The 14,938-nt window shown below is 44.6% G+C and overlaps 1 protein-coding gene across 4 annotated transcripts in view; it reads left to right on the top strand.

Moving 5' to 3' along the window:
* MEIOC (meiosis specific with coiled-coil domain) overlaps window positions 1-13,919 on the top strand; it is a 1,471,177-nt gene extending 1,457,258 nt beyond the window's left edge. For all 4 annotated transcript variants that reach the window (XM_085646733.1, XM_085646735.1, XM_085646732.1 and 1 more), the window contains one exon: window positions 12,207-13,919. In XM_085646733.1, coding sequence (XP_085502859.1) covers window positions 12,207-12,433 — 227 coding nt within the window. In that variant the 3' untranslated portion in view covers window positions 12,434-13,919. The remainder of the gene's footprint in view (window positions 1-12,206) is intronic.
* The last annotated feature ends 1,019 nt before the right edge of the window (window positions 13,920-14,938 follow it).

Genomic DNA, 14,938 nt, shown 5'->3' with positions numbered 1-14,938 from the left:
TTGAGTTGGGACTCACATCTCCTTTACGCGTTTCCTCCCATATCCTTGATTCCTCGGGTTCTGAGGAAGATTCGCCAAGACCGGGCCCAAGTCATTGATCGCCCAGGATTGGCCAACAAGAGTGTGGTATACAGATCTTCTCCACCTCTCCTTGTGCCCTCCGCTCCGTCTCCCTCTCAGGGCAGACTTCCTCTCACAGTCGGAGGGGCAGGTTCTACACCCCCACCTCCAGAGCTTGCACCTTCATGCCTGGAGATTGAATGGGGCAACCTGAATTCTTTTTCTCTCCTTCCTGATGTGGTAGATGTAACATTGTCTGCCAGACATCATTCCACTAAATCTATCTATTCTTATAGGTGGTCTAAATTTGTTCTTTGGTGCGGAGAGAAATCTATTGACCCTTTGAGGGCCCGTTTATCCAACATCCTTCAGTTTGCTCTTTCTCTTGCTCAGCAAGTCTTTGCTGTAGCTACTGAAAAGGGATATTTATCGGCTTTATCGGCATTCTTTTGTTTGTCGGATCAGCCGTCCTTGTTTAAGTCACCTATTGCGTTACGGTTTCTTAAGGGACTTACCAACAAATTTCCGCCCACTCCATTTATTGTGCCTCAATGGGACTTAAATCTTGTCTTAACTTACTTGATGGGTTCTCCTTTTGAGCCCTGATGGGTTCTCCTTTTGAGCCCTTGCACAAGTGTCCCTTGAGGCTATTGTCTTTCAAAACGGTTTTCCTCATTGCCATTACCTCGGCAAGGAGGGTAAGTGAGCTTCAAGCTCTGAGTTCGAAACCCACGTTCTTGACCATTTATCCTGAAAGAATGGTACTCAGGACCAGGGCTGCTTTTCTGCCTAAGGTGGTAACTCCTTTCCATCTGGGGCAGTCCATTACCCTTCCTACCTTCTATCCTCCCCCTCACCCTTCCAAGGAGGAGGAGCGGCTTCACCGCTTGGACCCTAAGAAGGCGGTGAGCTTTTACCTCGATAGGAGTAAAGACTTTCGAGTGGATGACCAGCTCTTCGTGGGCTTTGTTGGCTGCAGGAAAGGCAGAGCGGTGCACAAGCGCACCCTCTCCAGATGGATTATCTTGTGCATCAAGATATGTTACTCTTTGGCCGGTAAGGAACCTCCAGAGGGTATAAGGGCTCACTCTACCAGGGCAAAGTCTTCTACATGTGCCTTATCTAGAGGTGTTCCTGTGGAGGACATTTGTAGAGCGGCAACTTAGGCCTCCCTCCACACTTTCGCGAAGCATTACTGCTTGGATTCCGAGGTGAGGAGGGACAGACACTTTGCTTGTTCCGTCCTGCAGGAATTCCTGGTATAGAAAGGTGGACACCCTCCTCCGGGAGTGGGGACTGCTGTGGGAATCTTTTCACAAGGTGAGGAATCACTGGCTGATGTATCCATTAGAAGAACAAGTTACTTAACTTCGGTAACGCTTTTTCTGGTAGATACAGTATCTGCCTGTGGATTCCTCACTGACTGACCCACCTCCTCGTTGTCCACCCTTGTATACCGACAATACTTATGATGTTTCAAAATGTATTTGTTACTGTCAAAGGCAGTGTGTTATTTCTTTTGCCTTCCTGTATTATCTTCACACTGTGTGTGTTGTTTTGTATAATATGTACTGTGTATACTGTATATATATTGCTGTCAGTCCGTCCGTGTGCCTCGAAGGCACGGAAAAAAGGGCAGAACTAACGTCATCACGCCAACGAGGTCCTTTTATGGATCCAGTGACGTCAGCGGAGCCGCGAGCGGAGCCGTGCTTCTGTGACGTCGTCCTCGTCGGCGTGGAGAGCTACAAAAGTTTCCGAATGTTGCTGGCGCAGGGGATATTCACAAGGTGAGGAATCCACAGGCAGATACTGTATCCACCAGAAAAAGTGTTACCGAAGGTAAGTAACTTGTTCTTCTCAGCACCGTCATGCATCAACCTCAACGCTGAGGAGTCTGTTTCCGTCGTGTTTGCCTTCAAAGGACGGTTCAACGTTGGATGCACATCGCCATCGTTCGATGTCTCTATCGACTCCAATGCCTACTATAATTCCGAAAACAGGTACGGCACTGCCGTCGAGATCTTTCTCAGAGTCAGCGTCGCTTTAGTCGTTGCACAGGATTAGATGGGCATCACATTCTCATCACTCGATGTCACACTCTCATCGCTCGACGTCACGATCCCGTCATTCGATGTCAATATCACACCACACTTTGATTTCCAAACTGTCCACGTCGAAAAGACAGACATTTTCATCAAAATCTCCGGTGTCTCCTTAGAGACAGTGTAGGACGTCGAACATTCCATTCTCGACATCGAACATCATTCAAATGGAGATCTCTTCGTCTTCTTCACGCTGGTTCGGTTCATCTCAGCACATAGACCCTTTCCCACCGGAACAGGATATAAGTCTTCCACCCATACGTCCTATTATTCCTTCTTCTAATCCTATTCAGGTTCCTTTAGAGCCTCTGAATATCTCTCCGGTGCAATGACATTCCAGAGCAACATAATGTCTCCTATTCACAAGTGGAAAGCTCTGTCTCCCATAAAGTCTCCTGCAAGACATAAATCTCCCAGTCCTCCACTAACATTGTCCACTCCATCACGAACAGGATCTTCAGATTCCTCCATTTCGTATACACCAACATCTCCGCCTTGATCTCCATCTACTTCTTCTCGTGTTGATGACATTGTTACTTGTCAAGACTCTCTAGTTAGAGAAGCTTCTAAGCTCAATATACAGGTTGATGTTCTCATCTGTCAGTGTCTGTTATTTTAGAAACCCTACAACCAAGAGCTACTTCAAGACCTCTTCTGCCTCTCCTTCCAGGCCTCATAGACATTGTGCAGGATAAGTTCCTTACACCAGCTACTGTAAAATTTGCCTCCCAAGAAATGGATGCTATTGGAAAGAAGATGTGTGGCACATCATCTACACATTTACGTAATGTTAATTTGGCGGCATTACTGGGCAGATACCATATAAAAATTTGGGAAGGAATGAAATCTTTTATCTGATCTACCAGATCACAGACAACACAATTATATAGAAGTTATCATAGAGGGCTTTCTCATTTCAAATCAGTCTATCAGCGCTGCAGTTGATTCTGTTGATCTTTCCGCCACTGCTTTTTATCATGGCATTTCACTTAGACCCACATCCTTGCATCTTTGAAACTCAGATGCTCAACTGAAAATAGCTTTCTCCGGATCTTTCCTTTTTGGGCTGCACACAGAAGACAAAATTCTGCGCATTAAAAAGGAAGCGGAAATGGTCACGGCAGTGGGTTTGGAAGAACAGAAAAAATTCTTCAAACAATTTAAACCCAAGGCCAAAAAGGTTTTTACCATAGGGTTCGAACCCCCAGGGGCCTTACCAATACAGCAATAAAATAGGCAACCTCAGCGTACCTTTCAGAATAGGTACCAAAGACAGAGATAATCTCCTCACAAGCCCTCGCAAACCAAGGGTAAACGTTTTCAGTCCAAGCCACGAGGATCACATTCAACCCACTCACCCGCCCCTCAGTTGCACATTCTGAGGGGAGTGGTAGAGTCCCATTTGAAAGAGTGAACAAGGATTACTAGAGTAAAATGGCCCCTAAATATCTTTTGAAAGGCCTACGCTCTGCGCTTCACCAACGCTCCACGGAAAACCTCTCCACAACAGACCTTACCGACCCATTTGCGCAACCTCAAGCAAGAAAACAGCTATCTTACTGCATAAGAGAGCCATAGAGGTAGTCCCACTACAACAGAGGGGTAGAGGAACCTATTTGAGATATTTCTTGATCAGAAGAAAGATCGCCTCCGTCAATTTCGGCAAATTCTAGACCTCAGGCTCCTTAACAAATTTAGAAAGAGAGGTTCAGAATGCTTTCACTGCATCAAATGTTTCCACATTTGAGAAAGAACGATTGGCTCTGTGGTATGAAACCACAGGACGCATATTTTCATTTTCCCATTTGTCCGGATCACAGACAATTTCTCAGATTTTGAGTGGGCCTCATTATTATCAATATGCAGGGCTCCCCTTTGGTCTAAAATCAGCACCATGAACCTTTTCCAAATGCATCGCAGTGGTGGTGGCCCAACTGGGAAAACATGGTATTTTCATATATCCTTGCCTGGATGATTGGCTCATAAGAGCAGAGTTTTTTCACAAAACAAAGGAAGACTTTGATGCTACAAAATCTCTTCTGGCAAGGCTAGGTCTCCAGGTCAATTCACAGAAGTCCATTGCAATTCCAGTTCAGTGCCTAACATGTCTAGGAGCTATTCTAGACACACCAAAAGAAAGTGTGTATCCTTTGGAGGAGAGAGTGTCCTTAATCCAAGCAAAATGTACTCATATTCCTCACCAGACCAACAATTCACCTGGCATCATCGCTACTAGGTACAATGGATTCCTGCATCAACATTTTACTGAATGCTCGCTTGTATATGAGACCTCTACAGACATGTCTCTAGGATCAATGGTCTCAGAGAACAGACCTTTGGAAAGATAGGATTCTTCTAATACCCAATGCACGCCATTTCCCATCATGGTAGACCAACTCGGACAATCTACTGAAGAGGGTTCCTTTTCAAAAACCAATCCCATCCCAGACCATCATTACAGATGCATCCCTAACAGGTTTGGGTGCCCAAATGAATAATCTATCCAAATAAGGTCTGTGATCCCAAAAAAAAGGAAATACCATAGAATTCTTCTAGAACTGAAAGCAGTTTTTATGGCCCTCAAAGCATTTCTTCCATCGCTGCAATCGAAGGACATCATGGTTCAGACAGACAACATCACCACAATGTTTTACGTCAACAAACAGGGTGGAACAAGGTCCAAGCAGTTTTCTCACTAAGCGCAAACTCTATGGCAATGGGCTGTGAAGCGAGGCCTCTCCATTACAACTTTTAACATTTCAGGAGTTTTACAGTGGCAGCAGATTTCCTAAGCTGCTTCTCTGAAGAAAACCACAAATGGGTCCTCAACGACAAAGTCGTGGTCACCATCTTCCAAGAATGGGGCACTCCAACTTTAAATCTAATGGCTACTGCCCAAAACTGCCAACACTTCGCATCCGGGGCTCTCGGACCAAAGTCTCTGGGCAATGCCTGTTTGATAGACTGGTCAACTCCATTTGTTTACGCTTTTCCACCAATACTGTTAATTCCACGGGTGATACAGAAGCTACTGAGATCACGCACCACAATGATCCTCATAGCTCTGGACTGGCCAAGGCAGTAGTGGTACACGGACCTGCCCCATGTATTGATAATCCACCACAAGCGTCTTCCCCTCAGATCAGACCTTCTATACAAACTTTAGGGCAGAATTCTCCATCCCTCGATACAGTCACTAAATTTGGCAGCATGGCCCTTTAGGTCATTCAATATGGATATTTAAATCTTCCAAAAGATTGCATGAACACTCTGAAAGAAGTAAAGGGCCCCTTCACAAGGGCCTGTTATGCTTTTGAATGGAAATGTTTCTGCATTTATTGTTGTTCAAAGAACTAAAATCCTTTTACAGTACAGGAAAATATTATATTACCCTATTTATTGCATCTAGGCAAATCTGGACAACAGCAGTCCTCAATAAGAATCCACCTAGCAGCGATTACTGTGTATCGTAACTCTCCTATGCAAGAGTCCTTTTTCAAAATTCCAGTAGTCGAAGACTTTCTGGAAGGCCTCATAAAAATGTTTCCTCCTCGCAAAAACCCCCTCTCCTCCTTGGGAGTTGAACATGATGTTATCTAAATGAATGGGTCCACCCTTCACACCGATCCATAAAGCATCGCATGGAAAATAGCTTTTTTGGTTGCAATTCCCTCGGCTCCGTGGAGTCTGTGAATTGCAAGCTCTATCTTCTGTAGAACCCTTTATAGTTTTCCACCACAATAAAGTTGTTTTACGTACACACCCTTCTTTTTTGCCTATGGTAGTCACAGATTTCCATCTCAACATATCTATCACTCTTCTTACCTTTTTTCCAAACCCCTTTTTAGCAGCAGAGAGATCATTACACTCCCTCGATCTTAAGAGTCCTTCGTTTTTACCTAGACAGATCAAAATCTAATAGACAATCTTCCCAGCTGTTCATAAATTATGGGGCCATGAGGCAAGGCTTACCAACTTCAAACCAATCTATAGCTAGGTGAATAGTTAATGCATTACACTATGTTACCAGATTGCCAATAAGCCTTTACCAGGCAAACCTAGGACTCCCTCAACAAGATAAAAAGCTATGACCACAGCCTGGGCAAAGCAGGTTCCTATTCAGGACATTTGTAAGGCAGCAACTTGGAGCTCTCTGCACTCATTCACAAAGCATTACTGTTCAGAATCGGATACTCTAGCCCACTCTTAAGTTTGAACAGGAGACATTAAGGAACCTTTTCAAATAGGTTGTTCTTGTCCTTCTATTCTACTCTACTAATGGCTCATGACAGCCTCCCTGTGTATATTTAGGGTCTCACTGGATATATATATATTTCTGACAGGCCCAATACGGGGTTTGGTTAGCTTCCTATTCTATTCAAAGATTGACTATCAATGAAGGTCCTACAATACAGAGGAAAAGTTACATACCTGTAGGTATAGTTCTGCATTTTAGGTATCTTCATTGAAGTCATAAACACCCTCCCGGCAGCACGGAATTATTCAAGGTTTATGACTTCAATGAAGATACCTACGATGCAGAACTATACCTACTGGTATGTAACTTTTCCTTTCCCATTTAGGGGCCGATTCCGATCCTGGAAAAATATTCCCCGTACGAATCGTATCTGGATTTTTTACCGTACGAATCGTACAAGTCCCGTACAAACTGGCAAGTACGATTCGTATGTGAAAAAGTCCATACGAATCGCATTGGGTAAATTCCCCGACACGTCCTCGGGTCGGAAAAGGTGTCCGACACGGCCCTGGACATTTTTACGTTAGAATCTGAAAACTGAAGTCCGAGCGCGCAAGTACGATTCGTACCGTCCGTCCTATTGTACAACCGTACGGTAAAAAGACCGTCCGGAGCGAACTCCTATAGCAACCATGGAGACGTCCAAACAGGTGCCCGGTACGTGCCGAACAGCCCCCCGCTTGTACGCGCCGTCCCCCCCCCAGCCCCGCGGATGGACGCGCCGTACCCCCAGTCCCCCCGCGGATGGACGCGCCGTATTCCCCCAGCCCCCCGTATGTACGCGCCGTCCTCCCCCAGCCCCCCATATGTACGCGCCGTCCCCCCCAGCCCCTCATATTTCCGCGCCGTACCCCCCCCCCCCAGCCCCACCAGTGTATGTACGGCACGGACCCCCACCCTTGTATGTACAGCGCAGACCCACACCAGTGTATGTACGGCGCGGACCCCCACCCGTGTATGTACGGCGCGGACCCCCACCCGTGTATGTACGGCGCGTACCACCACCCGTGTATGTACGCGCAGACCCCCACCCGTGTATGTACGGCGCAGACCCCCACCCGTGTATGTACAGCGTGGACCCCCACCCGTGTATGTACGGCGCGGACCCCCACCCCCGTAGGTACGGGGCTGGGGGTCCGCAACGTACCTACGGGTTCACACCATACCTACGGGGGTGGGGGTCCGCGCCATACATACACGGGTGGGGGTCTGCGCCGTACATACACGGGTGGGGGTCCGCGCCGTACATACACGGGTGGGGGTACGTGCCGTACCTACGGGGGTGGGGGTCCACGCCGTACATACACGGGTGGGGGTCTGCGCCGTACATACACGGGTGGGGGTCCGCGCCATACATACACGGGTGGGGGTCCGCGCCGTACATACACGGGTAGGGGTCCGCGCCGTACATACACGGGTGGGGGTCCGCGCAGTACATACACGGGTGGGGGTCCGCGCCATACATACACGGGTGGAGGTACGCGCCGTACCTACGGGGTGGGGGTCCGCACCGTACATACACGGGTGGGGGTCCGCGCCGTACATACACGGGTGGGGGTCCACGCCGTACATAAACGGGTGGGGGTCCGCGCCGTACATACACGGGTGGGGATCCGCACCGTACATACACGGGTGGGGGTCCGCGCCGTACATACACGGGTGGGGGTACGTGCCGTACATACACGGGTGGGGGTACACGCCGTACATACACGGCTGGGGGTACGCGCCGTACATACACGGCTGGGGGTACGCGCCGTACATACACAAGTTCGGCTGGGGGGGGTACGGCGCGTCCATCCGTGGGGCTGGGGGGGTACGGCACGTCCATCCACGGGGCTGGGGGGGGGACGGCGCGTACATACGGGGGGCTGGGGGGGGGACGGCGCGTACCGGGCCCCCTATTCCGCTCGCATCGCGGCGTACTTCGCTTTTCCGGCACTTTTTGGGTGCCGTAAAAATATTGCCGTCCGGACTGCTGTCGGTACGAATCGTACTTGCTGGGACGTAAAAACATGCCTAACTCCGTCCGGACGTCACGTCCGCGGTGTCCCGGATCACATTCGTATGTATTTTGCTGTCGGTTGGTGTTTTTTCCGACTCGTACGGAAATGGGGTTTCCGTACGAATCGTACATGCAAGTTTGTATGGTGTTTTTACCGGGTACGAGTCGGACGGGAAAACGCTCCGACCGACGGTTCGTACCCGGTTTTTCCAGGATCGGAATCAGCCCCTATATATACACATAGGAAATTTGCCATTATCTGTTCAGCAAAAATCACTAAACAGATTTGCTGAGAAATTGGCATGAAAGATTTTTTTTGAAAAAGCGTGCTTTTTTGTGTGGTGTAAAGATATTGAGTAATTATTTGTGATTAACATTGACAAAAAAAGTACCTGAGTGAGCTTTTAAGGATTAGCACTTTTGTACATCTCTGCAGTTTCAACTTGCGATTAATGAAACACGAATCATGTCAATCACAATTTTTTTTATTTGTCATTGACTAGTTGTGGGCTGAAAATATTTCACCCATCTTAAAATTCCCAAGTTGGTTCTGACTCGCACATTTCATGCTGTGGAAACTTTTTGCCTACAGTCATGGGGGCCAACCCCAAAGGTGACTGACCCCCGAACTGTGGTCAGGGATCTCAAGATGTGTCGAAAAAAAAGCACAGAAAACAGAACTTGAGTAGTCAGAGCGGACTCCTTAGCATCCATTTAAGGTGTTGTATTAGATGGCCATTTTATGCTTGACTCGCAAGTCCAGAGTTTCACATTATAAATACAATTTTAAAAAAAGTAAAATCCTAACACTAAAGTCAGGGGCATATTTACAATAAAGTGGCGAAGCGTGTTGTTAAGCCAAGTAGGATAATGACATGCTTTGTCACTCTAGAAACGCAGGGCTGCACCATATTTACTAGAATATGGTGCAGCCCTGCGCTGGTGCAGTCTTGCCTTTCCCCCTGCGCTGGTGCTAAATTAAGCTGCCTATCGCCAAAGCAGGCACCCACGCACCATAGTACAAGGGTGCCTGTGTTTAGGGGAAGATCGTTTATGTAAAAACAATCTTTAATTGCCGTTTTGTAACTTCTATGTGTGCTGCCTAATGCAGCACACATTGAAGTTGCAAAACAGCATTTTTTTTTAAATGATTGTTTATGTGCACATATACAATCATTGCCGTTTTGCTGTTTCTATGTGTGCAAAACCAAAGGGAGTGATGGACGGAGTGTTGAACATTGCAAGCACTCACCCCCAGTCAACTGGTCTGGGTTTAATCCATCATCATTCTTTAGCTCACTCCGCCACCCCAGTCCAGACATGGCCATATGCAAATCAGTCTGACCCTGTGCCTCATGGGAATAGTCCAGCCCAAACTGCCAAGCCATGTCTTCCCTGGACCAGAAACAAGCATCCTTGGACCGGTTTCTGGCTAATAAGCCGTCATCAGCCAGGCTAGCTTGAATCCAGTGGCAAAGTGAGCAAGGGACCCACGTCAACAAGCATCCTGGGACCGGTTTCTGGCTAATCAGCTGTCATCAGACAGGCTACCTTAAATCCAGTGGCAAAGTGAGCAAGGGACCCACGTCTTTGTTCCCCCTGAGTTTGCAGGGTATGCCCAGACGTGGGTCCCTTGCTCACTTTGCCACTGGATTCAAGGTAGCCTGGCTGATGACGGCTGATTAGCCAGAAACCGGTCCCAGGATGCTTGTTTCCGGTCCAGGGAAGACATGGCTTGGCAGTTCGGGCTGGACTGTTCTCATGAGGCACAGGGTCAGACTGATTTGCATATGGCCATGTCTGAACTGGGGTGTCGGAGTGAGCTAAAGAATGATGATGGATTAAACCCAGATCAGTTGACTGGGGGTGAGTGCTTGCAATGTTCAACACTCTGTCCATCATCCCCTTTGGTTTTGCTTTGTTTGCCCTAAGTTGGCAGTGTATGCCTAGACGTGGGTCCCTTGCTCACTTTGCCACTGGATTTAAGCTAGCCTGGCTGATGACGGCTGATTAGCCAGAAACCAGTCCCAGGATGCTTGTTTCCAGTCCAGGGAAGACATGGCTTGGCAGTTCGGGCTGGACTGTTCCCATGAGGCACAGGGTCAGACTGATTTTCATATGGCCATGTCTGAACTGGGGTGGCGGAGTGACCTAAAGAATTATGAGGGATTAAACCCAGATCAGTTGACTGGGGGTGAGTGCTTGCAATATTCAACACTCCGTCCATCATCCCCTTTCGTTTTGCTTTGTTTCTATGTGTGCTGCACAACGCCGCACACATGGAAACAGCAAAAACGAGGAGAAATAAAGCATTTCCCCTCATTTTGCCTGTTTAAGATCAGGTTAATTCTGGTCTTAATTTTGGCACTGCCTCCTATTTATGCCACTCTTGTAAATAGGGAGCAGCGTCAAAACCAATGGGTGTTTCGGTGGAACTCACAACACCCATTGCCCTCCCCTTTCACGCTAAGTGTAGCATGAAAGGGGGCCTTATTTACAAGGCAGCGTTAAGCCACAATAAGTGACTTAACGCTGCCTTGTAAATAAGATGAATCTCCTATCGCCACCACAACGTCACTAAAAGTGATATTGTGGTGACAATAGGGACTTGTAAATATGCCACTCAGTGTCTTGCTTTGCTAGGAAGGCAGCATATAGCCCTCATGTTCAGGCACCGACTTCAGTTGGGGTGCAGGGTCTGGCTTCAGGGCAGGCCATGTGCCCAATCTGCTGCATACAGCCAAAGGCCATGCATAGCCAGTCCCGGCCAGCATGGGTGGCGGGGAGGAGGGGGGAAGGGGGTCACGCGCGGAGGGGTTAATTAAAAAATAATTAAACTTACCTTTCCTGCCGGCCGGGTCCTGTGTCTTCACTGCTCCTGCTTTTTTGCCTCCAGCAGGAACAGGAAGAAGGCAGTCAGGCTCCCTCCCATAGCAGGAGTTCAAAATTAAGTATGTCACAAAAAAATTAATTCACCGAAAATAACAGTTAAAAATCGAATTATACTTCTGACTTTAACATGTAAAACCACTGAAATTCAAGAGTAATGTTCATGAACGCGCAACATAACTCATGGTTATCCACCATCAACAAACACCTGTTTGTCGAAAGGCACAGATACCCAAAAACAGCAGGGCAGAAGTATAGCGGACGACTGTGGGTTATTTCTTATATGCGTTCATAAAAATAACTGGTGAATTTCAGTGGTTTTTCCAAAACCATATCTCGGCTTTTTTTTTTTTTTTTTTTGTAATGTCACTGAAAACTGTGCAAGGGTATAGTGAATCGAACAGAAAGCTAAACCTGCTAAATTACTGTCATTTTTGGGGTGAATTCGTCAAATGGTGCACAATGTATTAACAAATAAATACTTCCTTAAACAATCCCTAAATCTGTGGTTTTCCAATGAACATGCATTAAATTGAGAAAACCAAGAGTAGGCTAAATATGGTATCGGCAACGTTTTGTGCAGATCCATCAAATTGATTAGTAAATGAAAAGTGCTATAAACAAATGGAAACTTAGATTCTTCCCCACCCGCCTCATTAACTGTGCTCCCCCGATAGATTATTAGTCGGTTTAAGTTGAGTACGTTGTTTTGTCCCTGAAAAACATCCATGAATTCAGAAATGTTAAAGTAAAAAAAAAGATGCACACTGGGATTTGCGTGTTGGTACCTAAATCAATAGTTTACCTTACTTATTAATGTGAATGACCTAGACACACCATTAGTTTAACTCTATAAGGAATTTGGTCCGTAATTACTTCTATTTTTTTCCAGACGTGTTTGCTCTTGCTTCATCTATAAAAGAGATGTCAGTAGCCACACGGAAAGCTCGTACAGCCCTCTGGTGTGCACTTCAAATGACCTTACCAAAGACTCCACATACAACTGGACCCATGGATATTGAGAGGCAGCTACAGGACATGGTGAACTTGGAAGAGAAAGCATATGAGAACATAAACTGCAGCACCAATTGCCAAAGAGTTGAAATAAACAAGAATTGATGCTGTCAGAAAAAATAGTGAAAACTATATTTCATTGTTGTATCAGGTGGACCTATAACTTTTTTTAAAAAACTGTAACGTTATTGTTTTTCTCGCAAAAGTATAAGTCTATTAATAATATTAATGAAGAATGTTAAACCTCTTTGAGCACTCTTCAGTTGAAAGAGAAATTGCATAAATTGTTGACCAGCTTTGGAGCACATTTTTGTGGTAACAAAGGTTGTTTCTATGGATAATAATTAACTTCATAAAATATAATTTCAGCAGTTTTCCAGTGAATCTAAATGTAGGTGGGAAATTCCAAATTACACATTGTCATATTTCCTCTCCTCTCTGTTAATTATCTGAGTAAATATTATTTCAAATAATGAATCAAAATGCCAGACTCTTGGGGACAAAGAGACCAGCTTTGATTGTAAAATAGACATTTTATTTACAAACTGGCGAGTTCCAGGAAACAATTGGACTACATGTTACACTGATAGCCAGCGTTCATGTACACATTTAATTATTTAAATAATTGCCTTATTTATGAATTTAAAATCCTGAAACATAAATATATGGACAGAAACCTTAACTCTTTAATTAGTGAAACACATGAAATTTTGTTAACCATGCAAGGTACGCAATAATAGAATGAGTTTAATTCTCCCTTGGTTAATTTTGCTAAATTGTTATCTCATATTCTTTACATCCTGTTGATTTTAAAGTATTTAACTTAAATCAAAATATAAACTTCTATGAATCACCTTTTAAACATTGTTGCACAGCTACATAAATAATGATTTCTTAGAAATGTATTGTTCTTGCAACCAACCCTGACTCTTTTAAAGATTCCACATGGTTATAAGGTATAATTTTACAAAAGTTTCTTAAGCGGTTTAGTTGGAAATGTTTTGAAATCTATTTGATGCAGTTATGCTTATTGGTTAGCTTACTGTATTTTTTTTATTTTCAAACAGAATATGTAGGTAACATGTTTCAATCTTTTATCTTGAATGTGAATAATTTATTCCTAAGTGTGAAATGTTGCTATTATGTGACTCTGGAGATCTAGGGTTTTAATATGTCTAGCATAGAGTTAACCTATAATGTGCAGATGAAATTTGTTGAACTACCCTTTGCTAGATAACCTGATATTTTAAATGTTGTCTGTTCTTCCGTGGACTAGAAATATCGAATGCAAAATTTCAATCACCATACAGATTTTGTTTAGATGATGTAAGGAAGAAAGTGAACGAATATGCAGAAAATTCTGTGGTAAAACAGTTTTGATCATTGATTAACATACATTAACAGCCTGAATGAATTACATGGGCTAGGCAGCATGAATCCTTCAGAATAACACACTGCAGTCACTGCACAAGACAACTTGTTAAGTTTGGCATAAAATGTGTTGATTGTTTTTTTAAAGAGAAATAGCTAAACAGTGGACTAAACATATTTGTGGATCTAATAAATAAACTAATGTATGTTTATGAGCAAATCCATGTTAAAATCTGTTGTGTTTCGTTTGAATATCTAGTACTGTACAATATATTGCTATTAGGGATGGCTGCAGACACCATGTTCAGTATGGTAGCAATCTAACAAGAAATGTAGAATCTCTTCATTTAAATTGTATTCTTAGCAGCAGGGAAAAGATGCCATAAAAAGAAGATTTATGAAAAATGTCAATCTTTATTGACTGGATAGGAGAAAACAAGTACCTGAAACATAGATTTCATCAGTTGGGTTAACAGTGCAATAAGCAAATGTTACATGGTTTACACTTGAGCCTCAGGAAATACAAATACTATAACATCCTAACCTTTTCCCAATTATCTCAACTTATGAGTTATAGTGCCACCTAGTAGTGGGATCGGAAACTGTGTGGGTCAATGCAGAGCTTATGCACAAGTTCTGTGTATATCTGCAGCCTATCGTTACCGGTATGTGTGCCCTTACTAGCCCCTTCTGTGCCGGCAAACTGTGTGCCAAATCTACATCTCTATTGCTCAACAGTTTTCCTTTAGTGGAGACTAGCCCCAATACACCAGCTAGATCTAGCTATTTTTCCCTTCTATCCTGTTTTTTTTCAGATGAGGTAAATTTATGTCTCAGTGATCTTTCTTGTTGTGCCAACAGCTTTCTGCAGCAGCTGATTGCATAACCGCTACGTCTCGTGTTTGGGGACCAATCATTCAGAGCAGACCTGCACTATGCGTGCTATCACTGGTACAAGGTCCTTCTATAAACATCCCCAAATAATTGAAAAGGAGCGTCTACGTTCATCTATTTCTAGCTTCAATTTTCAAGCAATGTAAAAGTCCAGAAACATATCCAATAGGTAAAATTCCACAAAATTCAATTTTCAGTAGTCTTGTAATTGCATTTTCAAAATCCAACCTTTTCGAAACACAACTTTTTTCAATAAGCCGAGCCAACTCGTTTAGTCCCTTAGGACTTACTCAGGGCTGTAAATTAAAAAAAATATACATCACCATTATGAAATGCATATCTTAT

This window comes from Triturus cristatus, chromosome 1_1 (genome assembly GCF_964204655.1).
Source record: "Triturus cristatus chromosome 1_1, aTriCri1.1, whole genome shotgun sequence".
Lineage (NCBI taxonomy): Eukaryota > Metazoa > Chordata > Amphibia > Caudata > Salamandridae > Triturus > Triturus cristatus.
The sequence above is the reverse complement of the archived record's forward strand: the minus strand, read 5'-3'. Positions and strand labels throughout refer to the sequence as shown.